Source organism: Erpetoichthys calabaricus, chromosome 1, assembly GCF_900747795.2.
Source record: "Erpetoichthys calabaricus chromosome 1, fErpCal1.3, whole genome shotgun sequence".
NCBI classification, from domain to species: Eukaryota; Metazoa; Chordata; class Cladistia; order Polypteriformes; family Polypteridae; genus Erpetoichthys; species Erpetoichthys calabaricus.
The window spans coordinates 161,837,698-161,850,766 of record NC_041394.2 but is presented as its reverse complement, the minus strand read 5'-3'; the positions used below and the strand labels follow the sequence as shown (position 1 = coordinate 161,850,766).

The 13,069-nt window shown below is 42.4% G+C and overlaps 1 protein-coding gene across 1 annotated transcript in view; it reads right to left on the bottom strand.

The window, feature by feature from the left end:
- The window catches only part of ddr1 (discoidin domain receptor tyrosine kinase 1), a 360,873-nt gene that overhangs the window by 203,267 nt on the left and 144,537 nt on the right, over positions 1-13,069 (bottom strand). Inside the window, 1 exon segment of the mRNA XM_051920316.1 lies at positions 11,246-11,393. Within this exon segment, the coding sequence (XP_051776276.1) occupies positions 11,246-11,393 (148 nt within the window).

Here is a 13,069-nt window from a genome sequence, read left to right as displayed (position 1 = left end):
TGCTTCAAAGGCTGCCTGACGCGTCACACAAGACAGAGAGGGTGGGACCTATAAAATATCGCGCGGCAGACCCAATCAGATTTCGGTAAATGAGGTAAGACCTAAAACAGAAAACACGAAAAATCCAATCGGGTACAGAGGCGCGGAGACCAGCTTCCCCATTGTTGTGCAAGTGTTCACTCTGAGGATGTCAGATTTGCGATTAAGAAAGCTTGGCCCAGTAAAGTGTAAAGTAAAAGTAGATTTATTTTCGCGCACATTACGTCAGTTGCTGGGGAGAATCTGCTGATTGCCCACTGTTGTGACAGAAAATTAAACGAATATTACGGACAGCAAAGCCAGTATTACTGTCAGAGAAAATTACAGGCATTTTACGGAAAAAATTTAATGAGGTAAAAGGTCCCTTGCCATATAATATAGACTGTTCCTACTAATTTTTAATGGACTACTGTTCTAGCGCCCGTTATTGTAACAGGCTTAATGTCTAGTATATTAATAAATAAGGAGGTATTAAGCTAACTGAACAAACATAATCTAATAAAGACAATATAAGCTGTAACAGTGTATTCCTGTATGACTAATGTACTAAACTAACTTTTAAGGTAGTATAATCAATTGTGTGAGATGATCATTATGTGCAAAATGTAAGCTATAATAAGATTCTTAAATAGCAACTGTCACATAGCCGTTGAAGTACTGTAACCCTGATGGTGCAGAAAGAATGAGGAAGTGAGTATTGTCTAAATCTGCTTAGGTTGCACTCATCCTGTGACAGTTAGCTGGGAGATCGCTGCAGTTGCTCTTGTGTGTGTTGATGCTCACAAGGGCTATTACTTAAGACTGTGAATGTGCTAATAACTCTTTTAACTGTTAGAAACACTGTATGTGCTCCTGTATGTTCAAATCCAAGGTGTGACCACAAGCTATAACGATCTGCTTGACCTCAAATTGAACTGCCATACTTCCTCTTTTTGTTTAGTAAACAAACTACTATAAAACAGCTAACTTCCATCCTTGGATAGGATATTGCTGGTGACTGTCAGTGACACTAGCTGACAGGGGCTGCATAGTCTCTCTCTCATCAAGAATAAAGAAATTGCTTTTTGCTCTACATCTGGTGTCTGCCTGCTGTTGTCTCAAACTTTCGTCCACAGTTTTCTGGCGCCCGAACGTGGGGCGGAGACGGACAGGAGACTCCTCAAGCTGGATCGCCCAGAGGACCGGTAAGAGGACTGATTCCAGCTGGATCGGGAGGACCAGCCTGCCTCGGGCGAATCCTGCGTGAGAAGTCTCTGGCTCCTCCGATTGTATACAAAGGTCGAGTGAAACTGGAAGTTTCCCTAGCAGGATGAGAAATTCATGGTGAGTAGACTGAGGGAATCCGATTGAGTAAAAGACGTAACTCAGGGATTTGACTAGTTTACGGGAAAATATAAATTAAACTACTGTATCACCTGGCAGATAGTGGACCAGAATGCGAAGAATAGAACTTGGGTCCCTCAGGGACAGTGTAAGATGTTAAGAATGTTAGTGAGTACACACTCCATAGGAAGTGGAATAGAAAGAGGTGAGTGGCACACTTCTAATAAATAGAGGCACTGGAGTGGGACGAATAGAAAATATATTGAACATCTGGGAAAAACACTGTGGGAGGGTGAGTTTCTGTCTCTAACGTCTGGTCATATTCATGGGTTAGTCTGTGGTGGACAACAAAAGCGGTTACCAGCTGTTAGGCGACTGACGAAGGGATCGGCATTGAATTGTCGAAACTCCCGGACTCGGCGTTGGACAGACTGTCAGTCCGCTAAAGCCACGAAGCCACAGTGTGAGATCCGGGAAAACGGAAGGGACTGGAGGCGGAACGTCGCGAGGGCTGATCTATTCTTTTGCGTTTTGCTACTATCCAGTCATGGGAAAGCAAAATAGTAAACCAGTCAAAAAGGTTCCTTCGGGAAATCAAAAGTCGCTGTTGGAAGGATTATTTTTGGAAAGCGTATCAGACTCTAGCTCGGGTCCGAAGGGAGGTTCAACTAGGAAACTATTTAAAAAGAAAACCATAGATTTTTAAAAAGCGTGTAAAAAATGGAATAAACAAAGCGGTGGTAGATGGCCAGTTGAGGGAACTGGGGACATTTCAGAAATACAAGAAATTAGGAAAATCCTATGCAGAAATACCCAAGGCTGTTGTAACAAGGGTCCTTATAGAATGGACATGTTTGGTAGATGGGAATTGGTAATTAAGGATAGAAAATTGGGAGCAGCACAGGAGCACAATGAGACGATTTCTGCTGAAATAAGAACCCGAAAAGAAAAAGAAGAAATGTTATTAGCATTACAAAAGACTAAGGCAGAGCCAGACCCAGAAAATAGGCGAAAGAAATCGGACAAAAAGGATCCCCTTTACCCAATTATTCACTCTCCACCTCCTTATCAACCCCCACCTCCCCCCCTTTTTCCAAATGCCCCATTGGCACCACTAGTAGCAGATTTTTCGATGAACAATATCATTATGATCCGGATCCTCATTCAAATCCGGATGATGAAAACCTGGATGCTCGGTCCACTAGGCCCCGAACACAGGTTTCACTCCAACCCCGGTCTCTAGCCATACTAGAAGCCACATGTCCCACCAGCAAGGACTAGGGTTCAATTTCATTTCCCCAAACTATCAGGCACCCGGCCCCGAGTTTTCCTGCCCATTAATACAGGTCCCCAACCGTAGACACAATCCAAATCAACCTCCAGGACCTAACAATCCCACCACAGTATTGATACATCGCAATTGGGATATCCAGGAACTGAAAGATGTGCTGTCTGAACTACCCGACCCTAAGGGAGTCGGTGGCTTAAAATTTGTGGAACAGCTCCAGCAATTGGACGATATGTATAAGCCAAATGCTGCAGAATGGACACAGGTGCTGCGACGAAAACTAGGCGCTACCTGGGCAACTGTTAATCATGGGACGAGGGGGGATGGGAGCGCCTGGAGATGGAACCAAGGCCATGGCCGCGGGGGAGATCAGGAACCCCAATTTTTTGAACAATGGGACTTGTTAAAAACTGCAATTGCAGGAAAATAAAAAAAGGGAACAGACTGGTCGCTCATATCAGCTGCTAAGCAGCGGAAGGATGAGACGGTCGAGGAGTGGGCACACAGAATACAAGACCTGATGGCAAATCATTCTGGTCTGGAAGACAGCGATGACCGAAACCGCGCTGTCGTTCCCCCTTTTGTTTCGGGACTAAGAAGTGACATTCAAAACAAAGTCTGCACATCCTGCATAGGCTGGGAGAGCGCTACTTTTGAGGAAGTGAAATGCCATGCAGAGCATGCCGAGAGACAATCTAAGCATAAAGAATCTGATACACAGACTAAGCTGCTTGCAGCACAACTACAATACTACACAGGGGGAACGAGCAGGAGCAAAGGATTCCAAGGCCTTGGATGTGGCAACTCTTTCGGAAGAAGAGGGCGTGGAAGGGGACAAGGCTTCCAGTCCTCTGCATCCACCAATCCATTCACACAAATGCCTAATTCATCAGAGCAACCTCCAGCATCTTACACCTGCTACGGCTGTGGCGAACCTGGACATTTCAGACGTAACTGTCCACACAAGCATTCACACCACCACACCTCCGCTCCCAGAGCCCAATGACATTCCTTGGTCCTAGGAATTAGCAGGGACCCCCAGCCATTTCTTCCAGTTTCCTCTGCTTACCTGTCATGCTGACACAGATCCTTTACTGACTTTGATAGTAAATGGCAAGGACTTCCTTGTGGACACGGGAGCCACACGCTCCACTTTATCGCTGTTGGAGGTCCCTGCCTCGAAAGACACTGAAGGTTCTCACTGCTTCAGGACAACCACACACTTTACTAGTTTCAAAGCCTCTGCAAGTGCAACTCAGCACCGACAGCTCTCCATTAACTCACCATTTCCTGTTAAATCATCTGTGCCCTGTCAATCTACTAGGAAGAGACCTCATGACTAAACTGTCAGTCTCAATCTCACTGACAGAACAAGGATTTTACTGCTCCATTCCTAAGCTCCTGTGTCAAACTTCCCACACCCCAAACCGTCTTTTGCAGCCTGGACACTGGACATCTCCCCACACACCCTTCTCCTTAAAGCCCTACATTCTTTTCCTTCATGTCTTTTTCCCCACTTGCAGGTCCCCAACTCCCTACACTGTACTGCCCAGTACTTCCCTGCCGAAGTAGACATACCTTGGTTAGAATCTTTTCTCTCTTCAGGTACCTGCCCCGAGACCCTTCACATTCCCTGCATTTTCATTTCATCTAACAAAGCTGCTGCTGCAGTTCACCTCACATACTCCCAGAGCATTTTCTATCTAGGAGGTTCAGGCCCCCACATTTCCCTGGCCAAATCTAACACAGTTCGTCGGGTCGAAATTGGGTACTGGGTTGAGCAATGTCTAAATAGGACTGATTGGCAATACGTCACTCCAGGCATTTTTGATACTTCAGACCATCTGATAACTGAGGTGTTAATCCAAATTGACCTACCGGTCGTTCGTTCCCTTTGTCACCCGTCTCTTTCTCTATGCTCTCTACAAACTGACTTTTTCCAATGGCTTTCTTCAATTCCTGACACCCTAGGTCTCAAGGAAAGAACGATTTTGGCAGGATCGCAAATTGTGAACCTCTGGTGGTTTTTCTGAAATTATCCTTAAGTCCTCACCGTGCGCAATATCCTCTTTCTCCCGAGGCCGAACTCTGAATTGCTGCTGTACATAAAGTCCTCGTTGAAAGAGGGGCTATAATTCCGATCAAACACTCTCCTGTAAACTCTCCTATTCTACCAGTAAAGAAAGCTGACGGCTCTTGGCGCTTTGTCCAAGACTTCAGACAAGTTAATTCTGCTATTTTTCCTAGGGCACCGATTGTCCCTAATCCTTCCACTATTTTCTCTACGATTCCTGCAACGGCTCGTTACTTCTCAGTAATTGACTTAGCAAATGCTTTTTCTAGTCCTATACATCCTGATTCTCAGTTTTGGTTTGCTTTTACTTTTCAAAACCGCCGTTGGACATGGACCGTTATGCCACAAGGTTATACAGAGGCTCCTTGTGTATACGGCCAAGTGCTTGCTCAAAACCTGGAAGGTTTCTGGCCTGACAGGGGAAGTGCATTGATACAGTACGTCGACGATTTATTACTCTGTAGCGAAACAGAGAAAGCATGCACACAAGATACAGAATTATTGCTCAAGTATCTTGCAGAAAATGGGCACAAGGTCTCCAAGGCCAAGCTGCAGCTAGTTCAAACCACTGTCAAGTACTTGGGTGATGACCTCACGTGTGGTACCAGAGCTCTGTCAAAAGACCGCATAACCACCATCCAAAACCTTCCCAGACTGGTCACAAAACAACAGGTTATGTCTGTATTGGGCATTCTTGGTTACTGTCGACAATGGATTCTAAACTTCTCTGAAAAGAGCACAGCCTCTACAAAATCTAGCTAACACTGCTGACCTTCCTCTTTCTGGTCGTATACAGTGGAATGAGCGGGGTGAGAAGGCTCTATGTGATGTAAAAAGTGCACTAATTTCTGCGCCAGCTTTAGGACTCCCCGACTATTCTCGTCCATTTACTCTATTTGTGGACGAAAAGGGGGGACATATGAATGCAGTACTAACACAACTCCATGGAGAAAAACAGAGGCCAATAGTCTATTTTTCGAAAAAATTGGATCCAGTGGCTAAGGGACTTCCAACCTGTCTCAGAGCAGTAGCAGCCACAACAGAAGCCGTGCTAGCCAGTACAGATATAGTGCTCATGAGCCCCCTAACAGTAAAGGTGCCTCACGCCGTACATTCCATTTTAGTTCAGGCTAAAACCTCACATCTCACTACTGCTAGGGCAATACACTATCAAAACGTACTCTGTCAAATGTCACAATTGAAAGATGCTCCACTTTAAACCCAGCCACTCTTCTTCCCACTGAAGAAGGGGAGCCACATAACTGTTATGATGAAATAACTAAGGTCTTAAAACCTAGACCAGACCTGCAGGAAACTCCACTAGAAACAGGAGAAGTACTTTACGTGGATGGGTGTTCCTTGTGATTGGATAATGGAACACCCTCAACCAGCTATGCAGTGGTCAAAGGTGACCACCTGCTGGAAGCAAACCGAATTTCTTCAAGTTTAAGTGCACAAGCAGCTGAATTAATAGCTCTCATCCGAGCTTGTCAGGTGTCAAAAGGTAAAATCATAACAATCTACACAGATTCCAGGTATGCCTTCGGAGTCTGCCATGATCATGGAGCATTGTGGAAATTAAGGGGATTCAAAACCAGTACTGGTAAGCCCATCCAACATCAGAAATTAGTCGAATCCCTCCTCAAAGCTATAATAAAACCATCAAGACTGGCAATAGTTAAATGCCAGGCCCACACTGGGAAGCAAGATCCTGTCAGCAAAGGAAACGACCCAGCTGATCACTTTGCTAAACAGGCTGCCTATAATAACACACCAATCTCTTTATTCCAACAGAAAGATGACAAAGACCCTGATAATCAAATTCTCTTTACAGAGTGCAGCCACGGACAGAGAAAAGAGAAAATGGTCCAAAGAAGGATCCCTCCCTGATGGGGTCTGGACCCATAAGCAAAATAACAAACCTTTCCTCCCAAAAGCTTCTTTCCCAGGAATGGCAAAAATCGCACATGGCCTGGACCACGCAGGAAAGGACGCAATGACAAGATGTCGAGCGACATTGGGAAGCCGCAGGTTTCTCCACGTATGCAGGGCAATTCTGCAGATGCTGTGCACTATGTCAAAAATTTAATGTAGGTAAAGGTACCCAGGTAAGTCCCGCCATTACACCTAACCCAATGGGTCCATTCGAACATCTCCAAATGGACTTCATTGAATTAACACCGTCTAAGGGCTACCGTTACTGCTTGGTAATTGTCGATGTGTTCTCCCGATGGGTGGAAGCTTTCCCTTCCAAACATGCAGGCGCCAAAACTGTGGCTAAAGCCTTAACAAAAGAAATAATTCCAAGATGGGGAATACCACAGAAATTGCAGACTGATAATGGTACTCATTTTGTGAACTCTGTAATAAACGAATTGACTACTTGGCTCCAGATAAATGTACATCATTACTGCAAGTACCATCCCCAAAGTGGAGGTATTGTGGAAAGGTGCAACGGCACCCTAAAATCTAAATTGGCAAAAATCTGAGCAGACGAATTTAACCTGGCCAGATGCTTTACCCCTGGCCTTAATGGGATTGAGAGGGAGGACACAATGGCAGTTGGGGCTGTCACTGTTCGAAATTCTGACCGGACGTTCCATGCCTGTTGGCATGGTATTGGGAATGTTACTCTGCATATTGTGGACAATGATCTTCTCTCTAGTCTTACAGGTCTCCGAGCGTCCCTGAAGGAGGTCCATGAGCAGGTTAACCAGGCTTGGCAGACCGGTCCCCCACCGACAGAGTCCCAGATTCCCCTTGGAACCTGGATACTGGTCAGAGATACCCGAAGGAAACATTGGCATCAACCTCGCTGGAGGGGACCATTCCAGGTGCTGCTATCTACACCTCAAGCCATTAAAGTTGAAGGACTTCCTGCCTGGATCCACGTCTCACACTGCAAAAGATGGCACCCATAATTTTTGCAATCTGGGTTTTGTTTCACTCTATAATCCTGATTGATGGATATCAAATTCCCATTCTGAATTATGAAGTAGGGAAAACATCTTAAGTACAGGGTGATTTTTGCTCGGTTGTTCCCTGCACTCTGGACAGACAAGACAAATGGAGATGGTCTGAAAAATACGTTTGTGTGACTCGACCCAGGTATAAATCTGATTCAAGCTCCTCCTCCAGCCTGTCTGAATGTTCAAGCTGAGTGATGTGTTTGCAAACTCTGACGACCAGGACTGGGGGTATAATCCGTGGGAAGCCCAGGAGCATGATTTAAAACAAGGTTTTCTATAATTAAATCAGGGTTTACTCCATTTCATGAATGTATGGTAGAAACATTGTAATCACTCTAAAAGACCCCTCATATCATGATAAAGGAACATATATATTAGGGGGCCCATGTCTCCGGGAATGATCACTAGGACAGTTCCGTATTCATGTCTACTCTCCCCCTAGAGAACGACACCTCCTCTCCCACCCTCACCCTCTGATAACTCCCTACAGAACCCAATTAAATATCTTAATATTACCTCTCTTTCCTCCACCTTCACAGTTTGAGACTGGATACGGTAATCAAAACTGTTGGCTACAGTGGGTATTGTACTCCAGGCCCCAGACACATCAATCAGTCTAATTGCTATGCCTGTACCACTGCTCGATCACATTTGGCCACAACGTCCATTTCCCCTGACTGCACCCCTCTGAACCTCCAGGTCTAACTTGTGTCTTACAGCTTTTTTCTCCTCCCTAACTTCCCCCTAAAGATTCCTTTATGTACCTCAATGCATAAACGTTTTCCTCCCCTTCCTTCTTCGAATCCCCCTATGTACCATGCTTACAAAGCAAACTATACTTGCTTCACCCATACTCATGGATCCAATACCACAAATTATCAAGGTGAGCTGCCCACTCACTGGTGTCAAGAGACATTTGATGTCTCTGGCCATACTTCCAGTCACTCTAACATCTCAGTAATCTGGTTTACCTCCCAGAACACGCCACGAGCTGACATCTGGTGGATATGTAAGAAATATCTCCTCCTTCCCAATTCTATCCTCAAACTGGAAAGGTCGCTGCGCCCTAGTCCAATTGATCATGCCCTTCCACTTGCTCCACCTTGACGATATCCCTGAACCTAAAACCCCATCGACTTAAACGTGATCTCTCTCTCCATAGGTGAAGGTGTATACATTGACAGATTTGGAATCCCTAGGGGAGGTCCAAGCCCATTACAGAGCGCGTGACCCTTTTGCTGCAGCATTGGAATCCCTCATCTTATGGGGGTCAACCCTTAACAAAAATGTAGATTGGATAAACTATCTGTATTATAATCAACATCATTTCCTGAACTTCATCCATGAGGCCATTGACGGCATACATGAACAGCTTGGCAAAACTTCTCTAATGACTGGGTAGAACCGAATTGCTTTAGATATGCTGTGGCAGAAAAGGGGGTTGTCTGCGTGATGTTTGGTGATGCTTGCTGTACCTTTATTCCTAATAACACTGCCCCTGACGGTTCTGTTACCTGTGCCCTAGCTGGTCTCACTTCCCTTTCTATAGAACTAGCAGAGAACTCAGGATCAACCTGACTCATTTAAATGATTTCTTCCAAGATTGGTTCGGTTCTTGGCGTGGTTGGATTAAAACTATTCTCATGACTATCCTTATTTCTCTGGCAGTTTTCATACTCTTTTGTTTGCTGCCTTATCCCGTGATCCGAGCCCTTCTACAAAGGTTTAACAACGCCTCCATTACTAAGGCTTATCTCCTCAGTGCTGACCCCTGACTCCCAGTACACACCTTTTCGTCCATCCCCCGACCCTTTTCTTGAACTCTTTCCCAAATATGATAATGCAGAAGTTAAATTAAACAAAAGTGCACATTTAATGTGCAAAGGGGGGAATTGAGGAAGACATTTATTATTTGGAAAGACTGAAGCACCTTAATTCTAAAGTATGGTGCTAATAGAACTATAAGAAACATGTCACTTATGTACTAATAAAACTAAACAAGTGTAATCTAATACAGACAATATAAGCTGTAAGAGTGTATTCCAGTATGACTAATGTACTAAACTAACTTTTAAGGTAGTATAACCAATTATTATTTGTGATGATCATTATGTGCAAAATGTAAGCTATAATAAGATTCTTAAATTGCAACTGCCACATAGCCATTGAAGTATTGTAACCCTGATGGTGCAGAAAGAATGAGGAAGTGAGTATTGTCTAAATCTGCTTAGGTTGCACTCATCCTGTAACAGTTAGCTGGGAGATCGTTGCAGTTGCTTCTTGTGTGTGTTGATGCTCACAAGGGCTATTCTTAAGACTGTGAATGTGCTATAACTCTTTTAACTGTTAGAAACACTGTGTGTGCACCTGTATGTTCAAATCCAGGGTATGACCACAAGCTATAACGATCTGCTTGACCTCAAATTGAACTGCCATACATCCTCTTTTTGTTTAGTAAACAAACTACTATAAAACTGAGCTAACTTCCATCCTTGGAATAGGCTATTGCTGGTGACTGTCAGTGACACTAGCTGACAGGGGTTGCATAGTCCTCTCTCTCACCAAGAATAAAGAAATTGCTTTTTGCTCTACATCTGGTGTCTGCCTGCTGTTGTCTCGAACCTTCGTCCACACTAGCAATGGGTTTAAGGCGGTGCTTGTGTCAATGCCGACCAGAAGTTCAGTCAGAGAACTTAAGATGGTCGGTGAGGTCGGGGAAAAAAGGAGGAGTGATACGGGTTATAGTCATAGGTGGAAATGAAGAGTAATTTATGACCTCCTAGCTCAGACTTCAAGTAACAAAATCGACCTGTGTCATTGTTCCCAGATTCCAAAAGGTTGGAACAAATCTAAAGAAAAGGAGAAATTTGGAAAAATCAAAGCACCATCAGTTTCTGACTTTTGAAATTTTAAATTAATTTCACAAATCTATTAAATATTATTCTTTAGTAATATTTTATAACCTACTAATTATGCAACTACATTAAAAATCTTACAATAGCAAATATTACAAACCTAACCGATTAGCTCACTGACAAACTAACACGTTTTTAGTTTTCTTTTACAATGGGCAAATTTCACTAATAGTTTATTTGCTTTTTACATTCCCTTCTACACAACAGGAATACACCGTTTTAAAATATTTTTCCAATCTCAAGATGCAAATTAATATCCAATAACATTCTTGCCTTAAAAAAATTGATATTTGATGAGTTTAAACTGGTTTTCATGTTTGGACCCCGTTTATCTTAAGCACTATTGTATGATATAAGAACTAACACAGTATTTTTATAATTTATAAAAAAATGCTTTACTTTCAAACACAATTTTATGTGGCAAGTGAAGAAATAACTTTGAACAGATGTTATGGAGTAGAGAGCAGTTGTTATGGAACAGTTTTTATGCTTACAAACACTAGGAACACACATGTCTTAAAATAAACCCTGTCTAGGGAAACTAACCCTTGTTGTTTATGGCTAAAAGGATTTTTGTGCATTTTCTTAAATTAAAAAAAAAAAAATAGAAAATCCTACTGCTTAAAAAGGTACTCACCAGTCCACTCACAGCCATACAGTTCAACTCGTAAACACACACTCATGACTCGGTCAGCCATGGGATAGAAGCGGACATAACGGGCAATAATTGGGGGGCCCAGGTCTTTCAGAACCACATCATATGTGTTTACATTTCCAGAGATGATCTAAAAAGGGGGGAAAAAAAAGTCGATGCTTTTATTTAGTTTGAAATTCACCAGTAGATAATGTGCAGCAAGTTGGCTACAAGGAGATTAAACTCCAAAATTACAGAAAATCAATCCATTCATTCATTTTCTAAATCTGCTTATTCACAGCAAAGTTGTGGGGAAGCTTGAGCCTATCCCAGAAAGACAGCAACATTCTCTGGACGAGATGTAAGCCCACTGCAAGGTGAAAACACACACAGAGTAAGGGCCATTTTAGCCTTACCAATCCACCTAACTCACATTTCTTTGGATTGTTGGTGGAAATCTTGGCATATTGAAGAAATCCACACAGACAATGGAGGGAGCATGCAAACTCCACGCAGGGAGCACTTGGGATTTGAAATCTTTTTTGCAAGGTAACAGCACTACCACTACACCACCATGCTGCCCGATTACTGTAAACACACTTCAAATTCCAATGCTAAGTTTATATGATACATAAAATGGCCTGTTAATTTTAATTTTTGTGTTTTTCTTTGTAAATATTAAACCAATAGGAGATACAGGAAAGCTTTTTCCAACAAATCCTAAAGCTAGCATTGATGTTTGAAGTACATTTTATATCATAAGGCAAAAAACAAAATTGTTATTTTACTGGTGTTTACTTCAATTTATAAAATAAAATCTGATATCTAATATTTCCTATTTTCAAAAGCAAATATCTTTGGATATTTACAGGTAATTTTGTGTTGGTTCTTTTGGAATCAAGGGGGTTTTTTTGTTCTATCATTGTTTTCATTATTTCAGTATTGGATTCTGTGTCAATTTCCTTGGTTAATAATTAATGTTTAATTCAATAAAGTGTGATTACAACTAATTATTGTGTTAATTTAATTCCATTGGATGTTTGTTTAGAGTTTCCTCCAAAGAAAAGTAGGCAAGATCTCTAAAATACAGCCAAAAGCCAGACTAAGATTTTAACTAGCCTGCCCAGTAGAAGCTCACTTAGTCCAGCCAGGCTCCAAATACTAACTCCTGGCTTCAGCTGGAGCAAGACCAAAAATGGGGAGCTGGCAAAAACAACTACAAATATCACAAAAATAAACTAAAAGTCCTACAAGGAGGGGAGTCACCATAAATGTTTAGCTTTATTACAGCTGGTGCAACAAAGGATCTTTACAAATCAAAGATGTATTGCAAATAAATGGGTAAACAAAGAACAAAAGCTCAAAAGTGCTAAACAAGTCAAAAAGGAGTGGTCTAAAAAGCCCCAATACTTTAAACAGAACTCAAAATCCATAAACAGAGCCAAAAATATAAAAAAAAAAACCTTAAAATCCAATGAAACAATAAAAAAATGAGAAAACTCACACAATGCACATACAATGTACTGTGACTGCAATTCCCATGAGCCTTTATAGGGATGGGGTCGGTCCCTCAACAGAGATTGGCTGGTGGCCCCACCTCTTGTGGATCCACCAACAAAACACAATTTACATTACAGAACAAGCATTAACACACAGAAACCAAACAATAAGCTGATAAAATTCATAAATATACAAATAGTAAACAAACAACAAAAATAAAATTATAATAACAAAAGGACCAAAGATAAACAAAGGACATAAGGGAAGTGGCTTAAACATAACAATAAGCATCCAGTTATTACACTTCCTCCTCAATTACAGATTCCT